This window comes from Pelophylax lessonae, assembly GCF_965119305.1.
Source record: "Pelophylax lessonae genome assembly, chromosome: 5".
Taxonomy (NCBI): Eukaryota; Metazoa; Chordata; class Amphibia; order Anura; family Ranidae; genus Pelophylax; species Pelophylax lessonae.
In genome coordinates, this window is record NC_138772.1 from 44,585,672 (window position 1) to 44,603,281 (window position 17,610).

General features: G+C 50.9%; 1 protein-coding gene across 1 annotated transcript; it reads left to right on the plus strand.

Annotated features, from left to right (window-relative positions):
- Positions 1-453: 453 nt before the first annotated feature.
- On the plus strand, positions 454-9,291 carry RPA3 (replication protein A3). Its single transcript, XM_082259573.1, has 4 exons — positions 454-614; positions 3,415-3,489; positions 8,793-8,901; positions 9,171-9,291. Exons 1-4 carry the CDS (start codon positions 516-518, stop codon positions 9,251-9,253), a joined length of 366 nt encoding a protein of 121 aa, XP_082115699.1. The 5' UTR covers positions 454-515; the 3' UTR covers positions 9,254-9,291.
- The last annotated feature ends 8,319 nt before the right edge of the window (positions 9,292-17,610 follow it).

Sequence of the window (17,610 nt, forward strand, 5' to 3'; positions counted from 1 at the left end):
GCCGCGACCCGCCCAGAATGTCCGCTATCGAAATGCTTCCCTTAACACCGTATCGCTCGTTCCGGATCCCCGTGGTTCCTATGTGAAACTTTATGTTTTTTTAATTTCCCAACTAGCCCTCTGTGTTTATACGCGTGCCCTATTAATAACGCTATTACTTTTGTGTTATTTTTTTTTCTTTTTATGAAAGGCCAAATTCTGTTTGCCATGTACAAAGATGTCATCTATGGCTTCCTGCCCGTACCTGCGTGCGCGCGCTGATTGGCGATTGGCCCGCGGCGACGTATGAAAGTCGGCTGTGAATACTTGGTCCCCGCTCTTACAGCACGTGTACGCCGATTGGCAGGTTGGCACGCGTCGATTTCGTAGTCGTCTGTGATTGGTCTAAGAATGTGAGGTAAAGCGTTAAGAGGGTTGCTGATTGGTTACACCGGAGGTCAAGGCGGGGTCAAGGTAGAGGCTTCGGGTTCCCGCCAGAGAGTGTCAGGCGGTGTGAGGAGAGATTCTGGAAAGCGATGGGGGACATCCATGAGGTGGGCAGAGCCCGGATCAACACCAGCATGCTGGCCCGGTATATGGGACAGCCCGTGTGCTTCGTGGGCCGTGTGGAGAAGGTGAGTTCTCCTCTCCTCCGTACACTGCCTGTATATTGTATGTTATAGAGAGGGCCTGTGACGTCTGTTCTATAAAGGCGGTGTGCTATCTTGTTAGTAGCCGGGGGTCCAAGCCCCCTCAGTCCTTTCACCGGAGGTCCAAGCCCCCCCCCAGTCCTTTCACTGGGGGTCCCATTCCCCCCCCCAGTCCCTTCACTGGGGGTCCCAGTCCCTTCACTGGGGGTCCCATTCCCCCCCAGTCCCTTCACTGGGGGTCCCATTCCCCCCCCAGTCCCTTCACTGGGGGTCCCATTCCCTCCCCCCCAGTCCTTTCACCGGGGGTCCCAGTCCTTTCACCGGGGGTCCCAGTCCTTTCACCGGGGGTCCCATTCCCCCCCCCAGTCCTTTCACCGGGGGTCCCATTCCCCCCCCAGTCCCTTCACTGGGGGTCCCATTCCCCCCCCCCAGTCCTTTCACCGGGGGTCCCATTCCCCCCCCCCAGTCCTTTCACCGGGGGTCCCATTCCCCCCCCAGTCCTTTCACCGGGGGTCCCATTCCCCCCCCAGTCCTTTCACCGGGGGTCCCATTCCCCCCCCCCCAGTCCTTTCACCGGGGGTCCCATTCCCCCCCCCCCAGTCCTTTCACCGGGGGTCCCATTCCCCCCCCCCCAGTCCTTTCACCGGGGGTCCCATTCCCCCCCCCCCCCCCCAGTCCTTTCACCGGGGGTCCCATTCCCCCCCCCCCCAGTCCTTTCACCGGGGGTCCCATTCCCCCCCCCCCAGTCCTTTCACCGGGGGTCCCATTCCCCCCCCAGTCCCTTCACTGGGGGTCCCATTCCCCCCCCCCCAGTCCTTTCACCGGGGGTCCCATTCCCCCCCCCCAGTCCTTTCACCGGGGGTCCCATTCCCCCCCCCCAGTCCTTTCACCGGGGGTCCCATTCCCCCCCCAGTCCTTTCACCGGGGGTCCCATTCCCCCCCCCCAGTCCTTTCACCGGGGGTCCCATTCCCCCCCCCCCAGTCCTTTCACCGGGGGTCCCATTCCCCCCCCCCCAGTCCTTTCACCGGGGGTCCCATTCCCCCCCCCCCCAGTCCTTTCACCGGGGGTCCCATTCCCCCCCCCCCCAGTCCTTTCACCGGGGGTCCCATTCCCCCCCCCCCCAGTCCTTTCACCGGGGGTCCCATTCCCCCCCCCCCAGTCCTTTCACCGGGGGTCCCATTCCCCCCCCCCCCCAGTCCTTTCACCGGGGGTCCCATTCCCCCCCCCCCCAGTCCTTTCACCGGGGGTCCCATTCCCCCCCCCCCCAGTCCTTTCACCGGGGGTCCCATTCCCCCCCCCCCCAGTCCTTTCACCGGGGGTCCCATTCCCCCCCCCCCCAGTCCTTTCACCGGGGGTCCCATTCCCCCCCCCCCCAGTCCTTTCACCGGGGGTCCCATTCCCCCCCCCCCCAGTCCTTTCACCGGGGGTCCCATTCCCCCCCCCCCCAGTCCTTTCACCGGGGGTCCCATTCCCCCCCCCCCCAGTCCTTTCACCGGGGGTCCCATTCCCCCCCCCAGTCCTTTCACCGGGGGTCCCATTCCCCCCCCCAGTCCTTTCACCGGGGGTCCCATTCCCCCCCCCAGTCCTTTCACCGGGGGTCCCATTCCCCCCCCCAGTCCTTTCACTGGGGGTCCCATTCCCCCCCCCCCCAGTCCTTTCACCGGGGGTCCCATTCCCCCCCCCCCAGTCCTTTCACCGGGGGTCCCATTCCCCCCCCCCCCAGTCCTTTCACCGGGGGTCCCATTCCCCCCCCCAGTCCTTTCACCGGGGGTCCCATTCCCCCCCCCAGTCCTTTCACTGGGGGTCCCATTCCCCCCCCCAGTCCTTTCACTGGGGGTCCCATTCCCCCCCCCCCCTAGTCCCTTCACCGGGGGGGGGGTCCCATTCCCCCCCCCCTAGTCCCTTCACCGGGGGGGGGGTCCCATTCCCCCCCCCCTAGTCCCTTCACCGGGGGGGGGGTCCCATTCCCCCCCCCCTAGTCCCTTCACCGGGGGGGGGGTCCCATTCCCCCCCCCCCCCTAGTCCCTTCACCGGGGGGGGGTCCCATTCCCCCCCCCCTAGTCCCTTCACCGGGGGGGGTCCCATTCCCCCCCCCCCTAGTCCCTTCACCGGGGGGGGTCCCATTCCCCCCCCCCCTAGTCCCTTCACCGGGGGGGTCCCATTCCCCCCCCCCCCTAGTCCCTTCACCGGGGGGGGTCCCATTCCCCCCCCCCAGTCCCTTCACCGGGGGGTCCCAGTCCCTTCACCGGGGGGTCCCTTTCCCCCCCAGTCCCTTCACTGGGGTCACTGCTTTACAGTAACATGAATGCAGTGTTTGTGCACTTCAAATAAAGTTGAGACAAAAAAAAGGAGCTGACTCCACCCCCTACCACCAAGCTCACTGCAGCTGGAACTTGCAGCAAGCTGGCTGCATGCTACACAGCTACGTTTTGTGTAACGCCAGTTTGAATGGACACTTGCTGTACTTTGTGCAGTCCCCTTACACCCAACTCTGGACCCACCTGACTGCTCACGGGGCCCTTTGTACATTGGCTGGGTGGAAGGCAGTTTCTGTGGCTGCTTGTCATGAAGCTTAGTCCCTACCCTGTGTTCCCAGACCCAACCTGACAAAGGCTGCAGGTAATTGATGCAGTTCATATATGTGTTTAATTTCTAAGGAGAGGTCCAGGTTCCTCTTATGGCTCCCTGACAACTGCTCCTACTAATGTAACATGTGTGACAGCAGAAAACAATTGGCAGATGATCCACTGCGGGAAAGTAAATAATTTTTTTGTTTCAACACAGGTTCACCCTACAGGGACGTCCTTTGTCCTCTGTGATGGGGCAGGCAAGAGCACAACCGTGGAGTTATCAGAACCAGTAAGTACCTTCAGTCCTCCCAATCAGAGTATGATCAGTTAGTGGTTGTAAATCTCAGACTTGGGGGGGGGGGGGGGGGGGGTGATTGGCATATCCCTCTGTAACTATACGTGTCCCTGTATACGTGTCTCAGTCCGGAGCACTGTCCTTTCTGTCATTTTTTTTCCCTATGTTTACGTGAATCACTTCTGACAGGTTTTCATTGGTTTTAATGGGAATAGGTTTTTGTGAGCTTTTTAGCGCCAAAGTGCTTGAACTGCCTCAGTGGGAAAGGGGGTCTTACTGAGCTCTGCAGAATGTAAGTTTAGCTTTCCGCCCCCTTTTTTTATAGCTTGGATAAGCTTTTTAACCACTTACCGCAAAGTGACGTAGGACTACGTCGGCAAACTTTGCGGGGTTATACTGGGATGATGCCTCTAGCTAGAGGCTAGCTCTAGCTAGCCTGTCCTTACCGTTGAGTGGACAGGGAGTGGGGCAGCTGGTTGGAACGGCCTTAGTTCCATTTACAACCTCACAAAGATGGAAGCAGTTTTCTTTAAGATTTATTTTTCATTCTCTCCGTTATGCCAGGTAGCAGAAGGCCCCTTTCACATGGGCTGTCTGATCAGGTCTGCTTGTCAGTTTTTCAGGCGCATCTGATTGGACCCTTCAGTCTCCTCTATGGGAGCGTCCACTGACAACCGCCGCTATCCCATCCTGTCCGTCAAAAACAGACGGATAGTGGTCCTGTTTTCCGTCCGGCAGATCGAATCGGATGGAAATGGGACAGGCAGTCCATTTCCATCCGATTGCCCCATAGAGGAGAGCGAACTGTCAGTGTTCTTTACATATAGTGGATCAGACAGGACCTGTCACCCAGCTGCTCACCTGGGATTAGCGGAGAAATCCCTGCTGAGCAAGTGGGATTCCGCTTAGAGGTGCCTAAGGTGGCATGTGTTTCTGGATCTCCTATCGCTGCCAACTTGCTGCACTGTCCCTCCTTAGCCACTGCTTATCATGCCAAGTACACATGGGCCGAATGCCGGGCAACATCAGCCGGTTCAATAAAAACTGGCCGCCATTCGGGCTGTGTATGGAAGCCGGTCCGACAGAACCCGGCCATTCGGCAAACTGGCTCCTAGATTCCAAGCAAATTTGTCAAGCCCTGGATTGCTGTATTGCTGTCACTTAGTGTCAGATTTGTTCCCCGCAATGTTGCAGTCCCGCTAACCATTGCTGATCGCCGCCATTACTAGTAAAAACAATAAAAAGTCTGTAAATCTATCCTGTAGTTTGTAGACGCTGTAACCTTTGCAGAAACCAATTAACCACTTAAGCCCCGGAAGATTTTACCCCCTTCCTGACCAGGGCCTATTTTGCAATTCGATTTTAACGGACAATTGCGCGGTCGTGCAACGCTGTACCTAAACGAATTTGACGTCTTTTTTTTTTTTTTTTTTTTCCTCACAAACAGAACTTTCTTTTGGTGGTATTTAATCACCTGTGCGATTTTTACTTTTTGCGCTATAAACACAGAGCGTCAATTTTGCAAAAATAACAATATTTTTCACATTTTTATATGAAATTCCCCCAAAAAAAATGTAAAAATCAAAGTTTTTTTTTTTTTAACATTTTAGGCCAGTTTGTTTTATGCTACCTATGTTTGGTAAAAAAAAAAATCGCAAAAAACTTATTTTGATTGGTTTGCGCAAAAGTTATTCCATTTACTAACAAAGGGAAAGATTTTTCTCAAAGTCGTCTTCCAGGACAGCCCATGAGACCTTAGGCTCCTCCCCCAGGGACAGGAAACACATTCCAAAATTCAAATAAAAGGCGGTGCCTTAGTCCTCACCTTCAGTATTTAGTGTTTCCTCCGGACAGGGGGTAACATGTTCCTGGAACTGAAGCTCCCGGTCTCCTGGACTGTCCTTGGAAAGACTTGGAAAGATGCATCTCCTCAGCCCATAGCGGTACCCCCTTAGTGCCGCAATAGGGGCTGACCGCTGTCTCCTGTTCTTCTAGCCTCTCGGCAGGACTACGGATGCTGTCTGGTGGAACGTTGGGGAGTCCACTCCGTTGGTCGGCCGGTTCCTTGGAGCAGAGTCCTGTGTACCCGGAACCGCTAACTTCGGAAGAAATTTTGAAGTTGGCGCCAAAAACGGAGGGGGCGGAACTCAGCGTATCCACTCTGGCCTCACGGGAAGCGACAGTGTCACTTCCGGCGCAGTGACGGCATCCGCGGGCGCCGGAAACCCTCGTTCCAGTTTCCGAAGGCGCGAACAGTGAGTACATATGGGCGACCGATGTTAGGTGGAAACAGCAGTGCTGGGATCACCATACAGAGCGATGGACACGACAGTAACCGCACAGGCGGTGGAAGTCGGCTCTGGCATCGGCACCTCTCAGGTAAGCAAGGGGAAATGTACACCCTATTTGCAGATACCTGTTAGGAACTCCGTTCCCCTTCCCCCCTCTCTTTTCTATCGTTAGGGGCAGGGGTTAAGCAGCACCGCTCCCTCTTTTCTAAATCACAAGTCAAGTTCCTTAGAACAGAAAGTAAAGGTTCCCACCAAGTTGAAAAGGACCCTTTGGGGGTGGATATCCTCTCTTCACCTATCAATAAGGCGAAGCTGGACCATCCAGGTATCACAGACATATCTGCACCACCACCAGATGAACCAGGACAATTGGTTCCTCAACCAAGAGGTGTTTTTCAAAGTCACAACCCCTTGGGGCCTACCGGTAGTGGATCTGTTTGCCTCCTAGGCAAACAGGAAAATAGAAAAATTATTTTCCATAATCCTAGTAGATATAGAGATGATCCTGATAACCCCATACTGGCCCAAGAGGCCATGGTTGGCACGCCTTCAGGCATTGGCTGCACTACCTCCAATGACCTTCCCTTGGAGACTAGATCTCTTAACTCAAGGTCCGGTGGTCCATCCATTTCTCAGGACCCTAAACCTGTCGGCCTGGTATCTGAGGAACAAATTCTAGGTTCTCAGGGGTTCTCAGACAGAGTCATCCAAACATTGACCAGCTGTCGAAAACCGGTCACTAGGAAAATATATGCAAAAAGTTGGAAGAAATTTCATTTTTGGATGGTGGAGAATCAGAGATTTTCCCCAGATATTCCAACTATCTTAGATTTTTTTCAAGAAGGCATAGACAAAGGTCTCTCCCTAGGGACCTTAAAGGTACAGGCTGCCGCCCTTAGTGTCTTCCTTCGGTTCTCCCTTAGAGAAGACCCTAATGTGAATGCCTTTTTCAGAGCAATTGCCAGGACAAAGCCAACCAGGATTAAAACGTGTCCAGCTTGGGATCTATCCCTGGTACTCCAGGCTTTGGTTACCAGTCCGTTTGAACCCTTGGTAGACCTGTCAGTAAAAATGCTCACCCTAAAAACTTTATTTTTAGTAGCTATTACTTCGGCTAGAAGAGTTAGCGAATTACAGGCTCTCTCAATCAGAGAACCTTTTCTTATGATTTTTGACGACAGGATTGTGCTAAAAACAGATCCAGGATTTTTGCCCAAGAGGGTCTCTTCTTTTCATAGGACTCAGGACATAGTCCTTCCTTCCTTTTGCAATTTCCCAAACAACAATAAAGAAAAAGAATTTAGTTGTTTGGATGTCAGAAGAGCCCTTCTGAGATACCTGGAGGTGACTAAAACCTTCAGGAAGAATACTTTGTTTTTACAATTTTCCGGCCCCCATAAAGGGGAAAAAGCTTCTAAGGCAACCTTAGCTAGATGGATCAAACAGGCTATCACAGAAGCCTATATGGTGAAAAAGGTGACTCCACCTTTCATTACTGCACACTCTACTAGAGCACTGTCCACGTCTTGGGCTGAAAGGGCCGGTGCCTCTCCAGAACAAATCTGTAAGGCAGCTACCTGGTCTAACTTTTCGACCTTTGTTAGACATTATCGCCTGGACCTCCTATCTTCTCAGGAACAGGCGTTCGGTCGAAAGGTGCTCCAGGCAGTGGTCCCTCCCTAGACTGGTAAGTTTCTTGCTTATCGTCTCATGGGCTGTCCTGGAAGACGACTTTGAGAAAAGATGGGTTATACTTACTGATAACTCCTTTTCTAATAGTCTTCCAGGACAGCCGGATTCCCACCCGATTTATCTGGTATTATGTATAAATGATATGTGTATATATATATCTATGTATATGTTTTACAGGGTGTCCTACGGTTCTCATGAAATACTGAAGGTGAGGACTAAGGCACCGCCTTTTATTTGAATTTTGGAATGTGTTTCCTGTCCCTGGGGGAGGAGCCTAAGGTCTCATGGGCTGTCCTGGAAGACTATTAGAAAAGGAGTTATCAGTAAGTATAACCCATCTTTTTTAACGCGTAATGGCGGCGATCTGCGAGTTTTTTTTTTTTTTCCCCCTCCCCGACATTGCGATGGACAGATCGGACCCTTGACTGACATTTTTGACACTTTTGGGGTTACCAGTGACATTACTGCAGTAATCAGTGCTATACATATGCACTGTTACTGTAAAATGACACTGGCAATGAAGGGGTTAACGTTGAGAAGGAGGGGTTATGTGTGTCCCTACGGGCGTGCTGCTTACTGTGATTGGCTGTGGCTTGAGGTGTAGGAACAGTGATCAACGGTCCTACATAGTAGAACCGTATGATCCCTATTCTTACACAGGGGAGAATGACAGGCGCCTTGTTTACATTAGCCGCCTGCCTTTCTCCTGCTCTAACGGATGATCGCGAGTGACCGGCGGACATCGGGTCCGCCAGGCACACGCGTGGGGGGGTCCGGGAGCGCGCCTCCGGGAGCGCGCACTCGCTCCCTAGACCCTCACAGGCTAGCGACGTAGCCCTACGTCGCTCTGCCTGTGAGGGGCTGCGGCGGTCGGCAAGCGGTTAATGTACACCTATTGGTTTTTTTGTTTTTAACACAGGAGCTCATTTTTAAGTCAATTTAGATGCCTTCAGATTGGCCCCTTTTTCAGATAAAGCTATGTTAAACATTAAAAATGAATGCCTATACGGTTTAAAATCAGTAGTACACTTTCACCTTTCTCTGCACATGTTAAGTTGCCCTCTATTTTTAGGCATGATTTGAAGGCGCTGACCTGACAGCCTAATGATTTACTGCTGTTCAGGGGCTCTGGCCTTCAGCAAAATGAGAGCCCCCAGCAAGAAGTAACAGGAGCAATGCTGGAGGCAATTTACAGCGCACACCAATTTTGGTAGCATAATTAATGTTAATGTGGCATGTATGTTCTTTTGCTAAAGAACCTTATTTTATCAAGTTATGCCTGAAGTTCTTTTTATTTTTTTTTTTAAATCAAAGTTGGATGAAGAATTATCTGGAATTGTAGAAGTTGTTGGAAAAGTTACCCAGAAGGCAACAATATTGGGCATTTCCTATGTCCCATTCCGGGAAGATGTTGGCGCTTTTGGTAAGTGGATGACTGAAATCATCTGCCAAAAGGTTTCCCTGTTTTAGAAGTGTGTGTGTGTGTTCTCAAAGCACTGTGTAAATTGACTGCTCTATAAAAGTACCTGGAACAAATAACTTCATACAGGTGTAATGGGTGATGTGTCCACAAACTGCATAGTTTGGTGTATGTATTTTTTTTTTTTTTTTTTTTTTTTTTGACAGTCTGGATCTGCTTGGCTGCTCTTTACAATTTAACCTTTGACAATCTTGTCTGCATTTCTCTTCCAGATCTGGGGCTTTATGATGAAGCATTGAAGATAATTCATGAATTTCCACAGTATTATCCATTTGGACTCAAAGGAGCAGAATAATTTTTCAATATTTTGAACAAGGCAATATATTTCCTGTCTCAGATGCTTAAACTCTGAAACCTCCTAACTGGCTGCACATTGGCCAAATCGGGTTGTCTGCTTTCCAGAACAATATTACAATAGTGCATTGATTGCTGGATTTGGTAAAGGATTATTACAATCTACTGAATAACATCTCCACCCTTGTTACTAGTCCAGCCTGCAATGTAGATGGATTGATGGCACCTCAAATATGAGATTTGTAATATTTACAAATTGTCCACAATCACTATGGGAAGCTTGCTGAGAATATCCACAAATGTTATCTCTTGGCAGGTACTTTTCTGCATGAAAAAGAAATGCGGATAATGTTACTGAATTAAGTTGGTGTGTACTTTTTTAATAAAAAAAAAAAAATTTTTTCCTTGTGCTGCTGTTGTATTTTGTTTATCTGAAATACCAGAGAATTGTCCTTTATGCATTAGTTAACCAGTTCAGCACTTTGCATGTACTACAGCAGCAGCCACCATCAGCTTGTAGTGTTTTTTTTTTTTTTTTTTTTGGTTCAGCTGGCTCCTCATTTGAAAATATGCAGCAGCTCCATAGCCAGTGATGACTTTAACAGAGTAATCTGTTAGTGTTAATACAGGAGATCTTGTGGTAGAATTATTGTTCTCACTCCAGTACGTGGGGTGATTTGTAACTTGCATCGCAATAGAAATTTTCACGCGGGGGTTGCTCGGACTGGGAAAGGCAGAGATCTGTGTTCTTGGCAGGAACACAAGATCTCTAGCTTCCCTGTCAGAAAGGCGATTTGCCTTATTTACATAGACAGATTGCTGTTCTGATAAAACTATAAACACTCGCGCCAATAGTTTGTGAAAACTAAATGTATGGGAGTCGCTGCTGCTTCACACCTGCAGGGAATTATTGAATTTTAGAAGAGCAGATATAACTGCGGTTCAAGGAGCGCAAGATTCCTTTAAACCATAAAGTGCATATGTGCTATTGACATAAATAAATTATTCCATATTCAATATAAATCAAAATAAAGTGCATTTAAATATATGTATATTGTGCAAATTGTGCTTTCAGTGCTGTGTGTAACCTGCAAAACAGTCCAAATACTAGTTCATAAACGTATGCCTAATGGAGTGAAACCACCATGTGGAAGCATCCACTTCATGCAGGTAGTAAGGGGATTAGTGGTGGTGGGAACCTCCCAGACACCTTAGGGGTATAGGAGAAATCAAAACTCGCCAGAGGTCGTGGCTGTATTTTACGATAACAAGGGATCATATAGCGTTTGAAATGTATCCAGGCTCTGGGTCCACTGTGTCAGATGTACTTATCATAGGGAACCTCCTAGGAATCTCAGACCGGCTAGGGCCTCCATAGTGCAGTATATCAGTATAAATCCAAGTTTATTAAAATAAATCCAGCTTTAAAAACAGCCCCAAGGGCATCATCTAGCTGAATAAATGCTGTACATACAAGTCTGTATAAACCAATCTGCCCACCCGTGTGCACTGTTTGCAGCCAACGGTCTCCTGTAGCATACACTGCAAGCTAACCTGCTTCAGGAAGTAAGTCGGCCGGTGTGCGTTCCACAGCGGGTCAGGATTGAGGCAGCGTGCCTGTCAGCTTGATGCGTTTCGTCGTCGTTGATGTCTTCGGAAGCTGTTCTGCCTCTTGAACGATCGCGGGTAGCTGGTGGGCTCCTGTTCAATCTGGTGCGATCGTGCCTCTTACCCCTAGTGGTTATTGCACGAAATGATGTACACGTGATTTAGCACAATACAGCTGACCTTCCACAGTAAATTTATGTTAATCAGGCAGCAAGTGCCTAATATTTTTTTTTAGAGACTCTTTAATGATGGGACTAGTACCATTGGATTGGTGTAGGGCCATGGTGATGCCTGTATTTAAAACCAGATCAAACTCTTTACCAAGTAACATTAGACCTGTTAGTTTAATTTCTGTAGTTGGGAAGATACTGGAGGGGTTTTCAAAGACCACATAGATATATTCTTGCTGTGAAAAAAATATTTTCTTTTGTTCATCGACGGACACAGCTCCAGAATCTTCTTGACCATTGAGTTTTGCTGCCCCTACAGGAGTAGGACACTAGGCAGCAAAAAACTTTACCATGCCTCTGGGGCAGGGTATATACTCCCACTACCTGTTACAGGCACTCTTCTCTCCCCCCCCCCCCCACCGTACTCTCAGGAACAGAAAATAAAAACCACTGACTGGATATTCTTGATTCTTATGGTCTCCCCTGTCCAGCCAGCAACCTAACCTTAGCTCTGTGCTTGATTGGCTATGACCTAGTCCTACTGGATGACCTGGTCACGGCCTGAGTCGTACCACGGCCTGCAGCACCCCTATTCTGATGGTGCGATGGTCTGCCTGGAGTGGTGCCTGTAATGGTATCGTGGGTTGGGACCCCAGTTTGTCAGGCAGCTATTTCGTTTAACGCTGTTGCAGGCAACCATTTTGTGTTTCAGAGCTCAGCTGACAGTTTTAAAAACCAAAAAGGTCATTCCTTTATCAGCCCCTCAGCCTAGCTCCTTTTTTGCAGTGTTAAGTAACCCCTGGTATGCAGGAAGTTTGAGCCTCAGAGCTTCAAACCGAGCTGTTAATCTCAAAACACATCCTGCGCAGGCCAGGTTGTAAACCTTATCTGAGAGCAGATGTCCACTACGGGCTGTGTGGAATTCTACAAGCCCAGTTGTTAATTAAAAGGTAACACCTACATCTCACAAATCCATACCCAAGTCATAACTTTTTACCCGAACATGACACATTGACAAAAAGTAGATATTTGGATGCCAAATAAAATACTGACCGAATTAAGGTCAAACATGATCACTTTCGTTCCTAGGGAAGACAAGCTAGCGATCAGATGCCTTACAGGTCAGAGGTTATTCCGAGAACCCGTGTTTAGTGTCTGTGGATCATACATTAACTACCGTACCATAAAATATCAGTTTCAAGAATGTAACCATTATATATTTCGAGATATGTCTTCTGTTAGAAATCTGTCTAACAAGGAGGTCCCTTAGCATAAACGCCCGGGGCTGCCCATGGCCCCAGTGTCTATTGGTCAAGTACGTCTGGTGACACCCCCTGTGGGTCAGAGAAAAAGACAGGAGCTGATGGAGCTCGCAGTCTCATGTAACATCAAGGAAAGGAACATCTATCCATTGGAGACAGCTCACACATGTTCAGCTTCTGGAACTCAGAAATGAAATACTTGCATTCAAAAGTCCTTGTATTAACAAATTCTTATCTATTCTTCTTGGAAGAGCGCTACTGTATAGAATAACCATCTGAACATTCCTGTCTGAGGTGACAGTGTGTGTTACAGATGATTATTCTAAAGTCATAATTGGTATTTCTGAAATGACGAGCGTCCTCTGGGCTCATTATAATGTAGAGGTGGTGGCAGAGAACGGGTTAATTGTTTAATTAGCCCGGTGACAATTGCTTTGTCTGCTGGCATCTAGATTGTGGTCCCGCAAGCTGGACAATCTATGTGCTGGGCGCAGCTGAGAGTGGCATTGTTACGCAAGTGATGGCAGGGTGTGAGATTGCCTGGTCTTTGGTCACGAGTTGGATGAGAAGGCCAGGGGTCTGATACCCGCCACCGTCACAGTGCTCACCCTGTTCCATGGTGTGGTTAGGGTCGTTTCCCCCCTCCCCTGGTGGTATTTTGGGGTGGATGTGGGCCCCTCCCTGGAATGGTCGGACCCCTGGGTTCTCCCCCAGCCCTCTAAACAGTCACTGTGGGTCTTTTTTTTTTTTTTTTACCCCCTACTTGGGTGCGGTAGGAGCTGGCTTTGCCACATGCTCTAGAAGGGGGGGGGGGGGGGTGGATGTGGTTGCTGCTGACTAGGTTGCACAACAGGGGGGGGGGTTTGAGTGGGTTTCCTGCCACCTGGGGGTTAGTGACTGGGGCAGGGATGTACTTTGGGCTTTCTTCAGTCGGTTGTTGGGCTGGGGAAGTGGATGTTTTACCGTATGCGGCCAGACCCGGCCGAAAATTTAGGCCACGGCTTTGCAGCCTACCCGCCTGTGCGAGCTGCTGACTGGAAATCCATGCAATTGCGGCTGGGCCTCCACAAAACACTGCTTGCAGAAGATCATCATCCAGATACTCCAGTACCGCAATCCCCTGGTGGCGCAACAACCCCAACATTTTGTGACAACCTGAGGAGCTGAGCTGAGACAAAAGGGTAATGCCATGAACGGATAATGCTCTTTACCCATGGTAAAGCGGAGGAAGCTCAGATGACCGGCCTATATCGGAATAGGAAGGTAAACATCCTTGATATTGATAGAGGTAGAAGATCCCCTTGATGTAGGGAATAGGGATGCCACTACCATACGAATGGACTCCATTTGGAACATCTGTACCCGCACAAAGTGGTTCAGAGCTTTGAGGTCCAAGATTGGACATATACTGTGCCTTCCTTCCTGGGAACTGTAAACAGGTTTGAAGAAAACCCATGAAGAAAAAAAAAAGTTCAGATTCTGAAACCGGAACAATCACCCCTTATAGTAGCAAGTCTTGCACCACCCCGAAAAGGCCTCGCAGGCAGTCTGGGAATAAAATGCAGGTTGGAAGTAAACAACCTCGCTGGAGGAGAAGACCAAAACTCGATCTTGTAGCCGGACCGAATTAACTCGTGGACCCACTTGCTTGAATTAGGAAGGTCCACGGGTCCGGAAAGAAGCGAAGATATCCCCCCCCACCCCAGATACGGGTGATTTAGTCCCTTTGGCGGCGCGCCTTTCTAGTGTGGCGGTCTTGAACCGTCGCCTGATATGGTTGAAATGTTGGTCGGTTGACCAATCTTCTCGCAAGACTCTGGCAAATTTGCCCTACGCGGGATCCCGCCTTTTTGGCGAATCTTTGGATACTCTGATAAAGGGTATTTCTGGGGGTAAGAGCACTCTCTTGCCCCAATCTCACAAGAATAAGTTTGTTCCTGGTAAGAAGAATGCTTCGTTTAGGCCCTCTCAGGGGTCCTTTCGTGCCTTTCGGTCGCACTATAAGGGCAAGCCCTTCAAAGGCCAAGGCTCCCAGAAGAAGCCGTGGGCGGGTAAGCAGAAGTCCGGCCAGTCCGGATCCGCTGCCCATAACAATGCGGCCTGAAGGGGCGCCATCACCCATTTCTGGGGTGGGGGGACGTTTGCTCGGTTTTCTTCAACCCTGGCTGGACCGCATTCGGGACAGGTGGGTTCAGGAAATCGTTCGATCTGGATACAAGATCGAGTTTTCTCTCTCGGCCGGCGGGCAGATTTTTCCCCTCAAACCTTCAGCTGACTCCGGAGCGCTTGCAGGATCTGCACCTGGCGGTGCGGGACCTGCGGGCCCAGGGAGTGGTGGTTCCGGTGCCTCATCAGGACAGATTTCGGGGGTTCTATTCCAATCTGTTCACTGTACCCAGAAAGGAGGGCGAAGTACGTCCGATTCTGGACTTGAAAGCTCTGAACCGCTTTGTGCGGGTTCGCAAGTTTCGCATGGAATCCCTGCGCTCGGTGGTGGCTGCCCTGGTTTCGGGGGAATTCATGGCCTCTATCGACTTGAAGGATGCGTACCTACACATCCCCATTTTCGAGGGTCACCAGAGGTACCTTCGATTTGCCATTGCGGAGGATCATTATCAATTCGTGGCGTTACCCTTCGGTCTCGCTTCAGCTCCTCGGGTTTTCACCAAGGTGCTTGCGCCGGTTCTGGCTTTATTGAGGGCCCAGGGCATTTCTGTCCTGGGGTATCTGGACGATATCCTGATTCGGTCCGCGACCAATCAGGGTCTGGTGAACGACCTGTCCATCACGATGCAGACTCTGCAGGAATTCGGCTGGACGATAAATTTTCCAAAATCGACGTTGTGTCCGTCGGTTCGTCTTCCCTACCTGGGGATGATTCTGGACTCTGTTCAGGCGAAGGTCTTCCTGCCGGAAGACAAGCTTCGGACACTTCAGTGCGAAGTCAGGTCCCTCAGGGACAATCAGTGCTCGTCCCTCCGGACGTGTATGAGGTGTCTGGGATTGATGGTTTCGGCCTTCGAGGCGATTCCCTTCGCCCAGTTTCACACACGGGAGCTTCAGGCGGAGGTTCTGGCCGTGTGGGACGGGCGTCCGCAATCTCTGGATCTGCGGATTTCGTTGAGCCGCCACACCCGAAGGGGTCTTTTGTGGTGGCTCCAGTCCCCGGCGGTGTCGGGGGGCAAGTCCTTTCGTCCCTTGTCATGGACAGTGATCACCACGGATGCCAGCCTGTCGGGCTGGGGTGGTGTTCTGGGCGTTTTGTCCGCCCAGGGAACTTGGTCGGAGGAGGAATCCTCCCTTCCGATCAACATTCTGGAATTGCGAGCGATAAATCTCTGTCTTCTGCGTTGGACGGACAGGCTTCAGGGCCGTCCAGTTCGGGTGCAGACAGACAATGCCACAGCGGTGGCCTACATCAACCACCAAGGGGGCACCAGGAGTGCCCGGGCGGCTCGGGAAGTAGCCGACATTCTGTCTTGGGCCGAGACGCACGTCCCGGCGATCTCTGCAGTTCACATTCCGGGGGTGGAAAACTGGCAGGCGGATTATCTGAGCCGCCAGACCCTGGACCAGGGGGAATGGTCCCTTCACCCGGATGTCTTCCAGATGTTGTGCGCGAAGTGGGGCTCCCCAGATGTGGACCTGTTCGCGTCTCGTCTAAACAACAAGGTGGAAAGGTTCGTGGCAAGGACGCCCGATCCTCGGGCAGACGCCTCGGACGCGTTAGTGACGCCCTGGCATCAGTATTGTCTGATGTATGCCTTTCCACCGATTCAGCTGCTGTCCAGGTTCCTTCGCAGGTTGGCCTCGGAACCGAAAACGGTGATTCTGGTGGCACCGGACTGGCCTCTTGGCACTTGGTACTCAGTCTTGGTACGCAGACCTCGTGAATCTGGCGGTCGACGCTCCGTGGCGTCTGCCTCTTCGAGCAGACCTTTTGTCTCAAGGACCGATATTCCATCCTGCTTTACAGTCGCTGGCTTTAATGGCCTGGCTGTTGAAAGCCAGGTCTTGAAGGATAGGGGTCTCTCCCCTGCGGTCATTCCCACTTTGATCAAGGCCAGGAAGGCCTCTTCAGGGAAGATTTACTACCGTACTTGTAAGGCATATTTTGCCTGGTGTGAGTCCAGGGGGTATTCCCCTCGCTCATACTCGGTGTCGAGAGTGTTGGCTTTCCTTCAAACAGGCGTGGACCAGCGTTTGGCGTTGGCCACGATTAAGGGTCAGATTTCTGCGCTGGCCGTTCTTTTTCAACGTCCTGTGGCGTCTAACTCTTTGGTTAGCACCTTTGTTCAAGGGGTGCGACATTTGGTCCCTCCTAGGAGGGAGCCTTTGCCTCCATGGGATTTGAACCTTGTTCTGTCCGTGTTGCAACATTCTCCCTTTGAAAATATCAGGGAGATCTCGTTGTCTTTGTTGTCCAAGAAGGTTGCCTTCTTAGTGGCGGCTCGCAGGGTGTCGGAGCTGGCGGCCCTGTCCTGCAAGTCTCCGTATTTGGTGATTCACTTGGATAAGGTGGTCTTGCAACCTAACCCATCTTTTCTTCCGAAGAGAATTTCTGAATTTCACCTCAATGAGGACATTGTCTTGCCTTCGCTTTGCGCGAAGCCTAAGCATCCGAAGGAGGTGGCTTTACATTCCCTGGATTTTGCTAGGGCGATCAGGGTTTACCTGTCATCGACTAAATCCTTTCGCAAGTCGGATTCTCTCTTTGTCCTTCCTGAGGGACCTCGGAAGGGCATGGCGGCGTCGGCTTCTACCATCGCCAAATGGATCAGACAGACCATTGAACAGGCCTATGCTTTGAGGGGGAAGGTTCCTCCCGTGCCTGTGAAGGCGCACTCTACCAGATCTCTGAGTACGTCTTGGGCCTGTCATCATCGGGCTTCTGTGGCCCAGGTGTGTAAGGCGGCGACTTGGTCGTCCGTTCACACCTTCTCCAAATTTTACAAGGTGGATGTTCAGGCATCGGCAGATGCTTCTTTTGGCCGCAAAGTTCTTAGTGCGGCAGTGCCTTAGGGTCCCTTGTTTGGGTCCTTGGCTGTTGGGGTGTTTTTTACCCCTAGGTTACTTGTTTTTTCCTGGGTTGTTGCTCCTGTTGAGCACGTTTTCCTGTTGCCCAGTTGGTTCTCTTACTTTGGTAAGGTTCCTTTCTCTGATGTGGGTACTGCGTTGCTTTAGGCGCGGCTGCTTTTTTTCCCACCCCTCATGTCTACACTGCTTTGGGACGTCCCCATTAGTGACGAATATGAAGAGGCGGCGACTGTCGGAGGACGTAAGAGAAAACTGAATTTTTGTAAAATCTTACCTGTAAA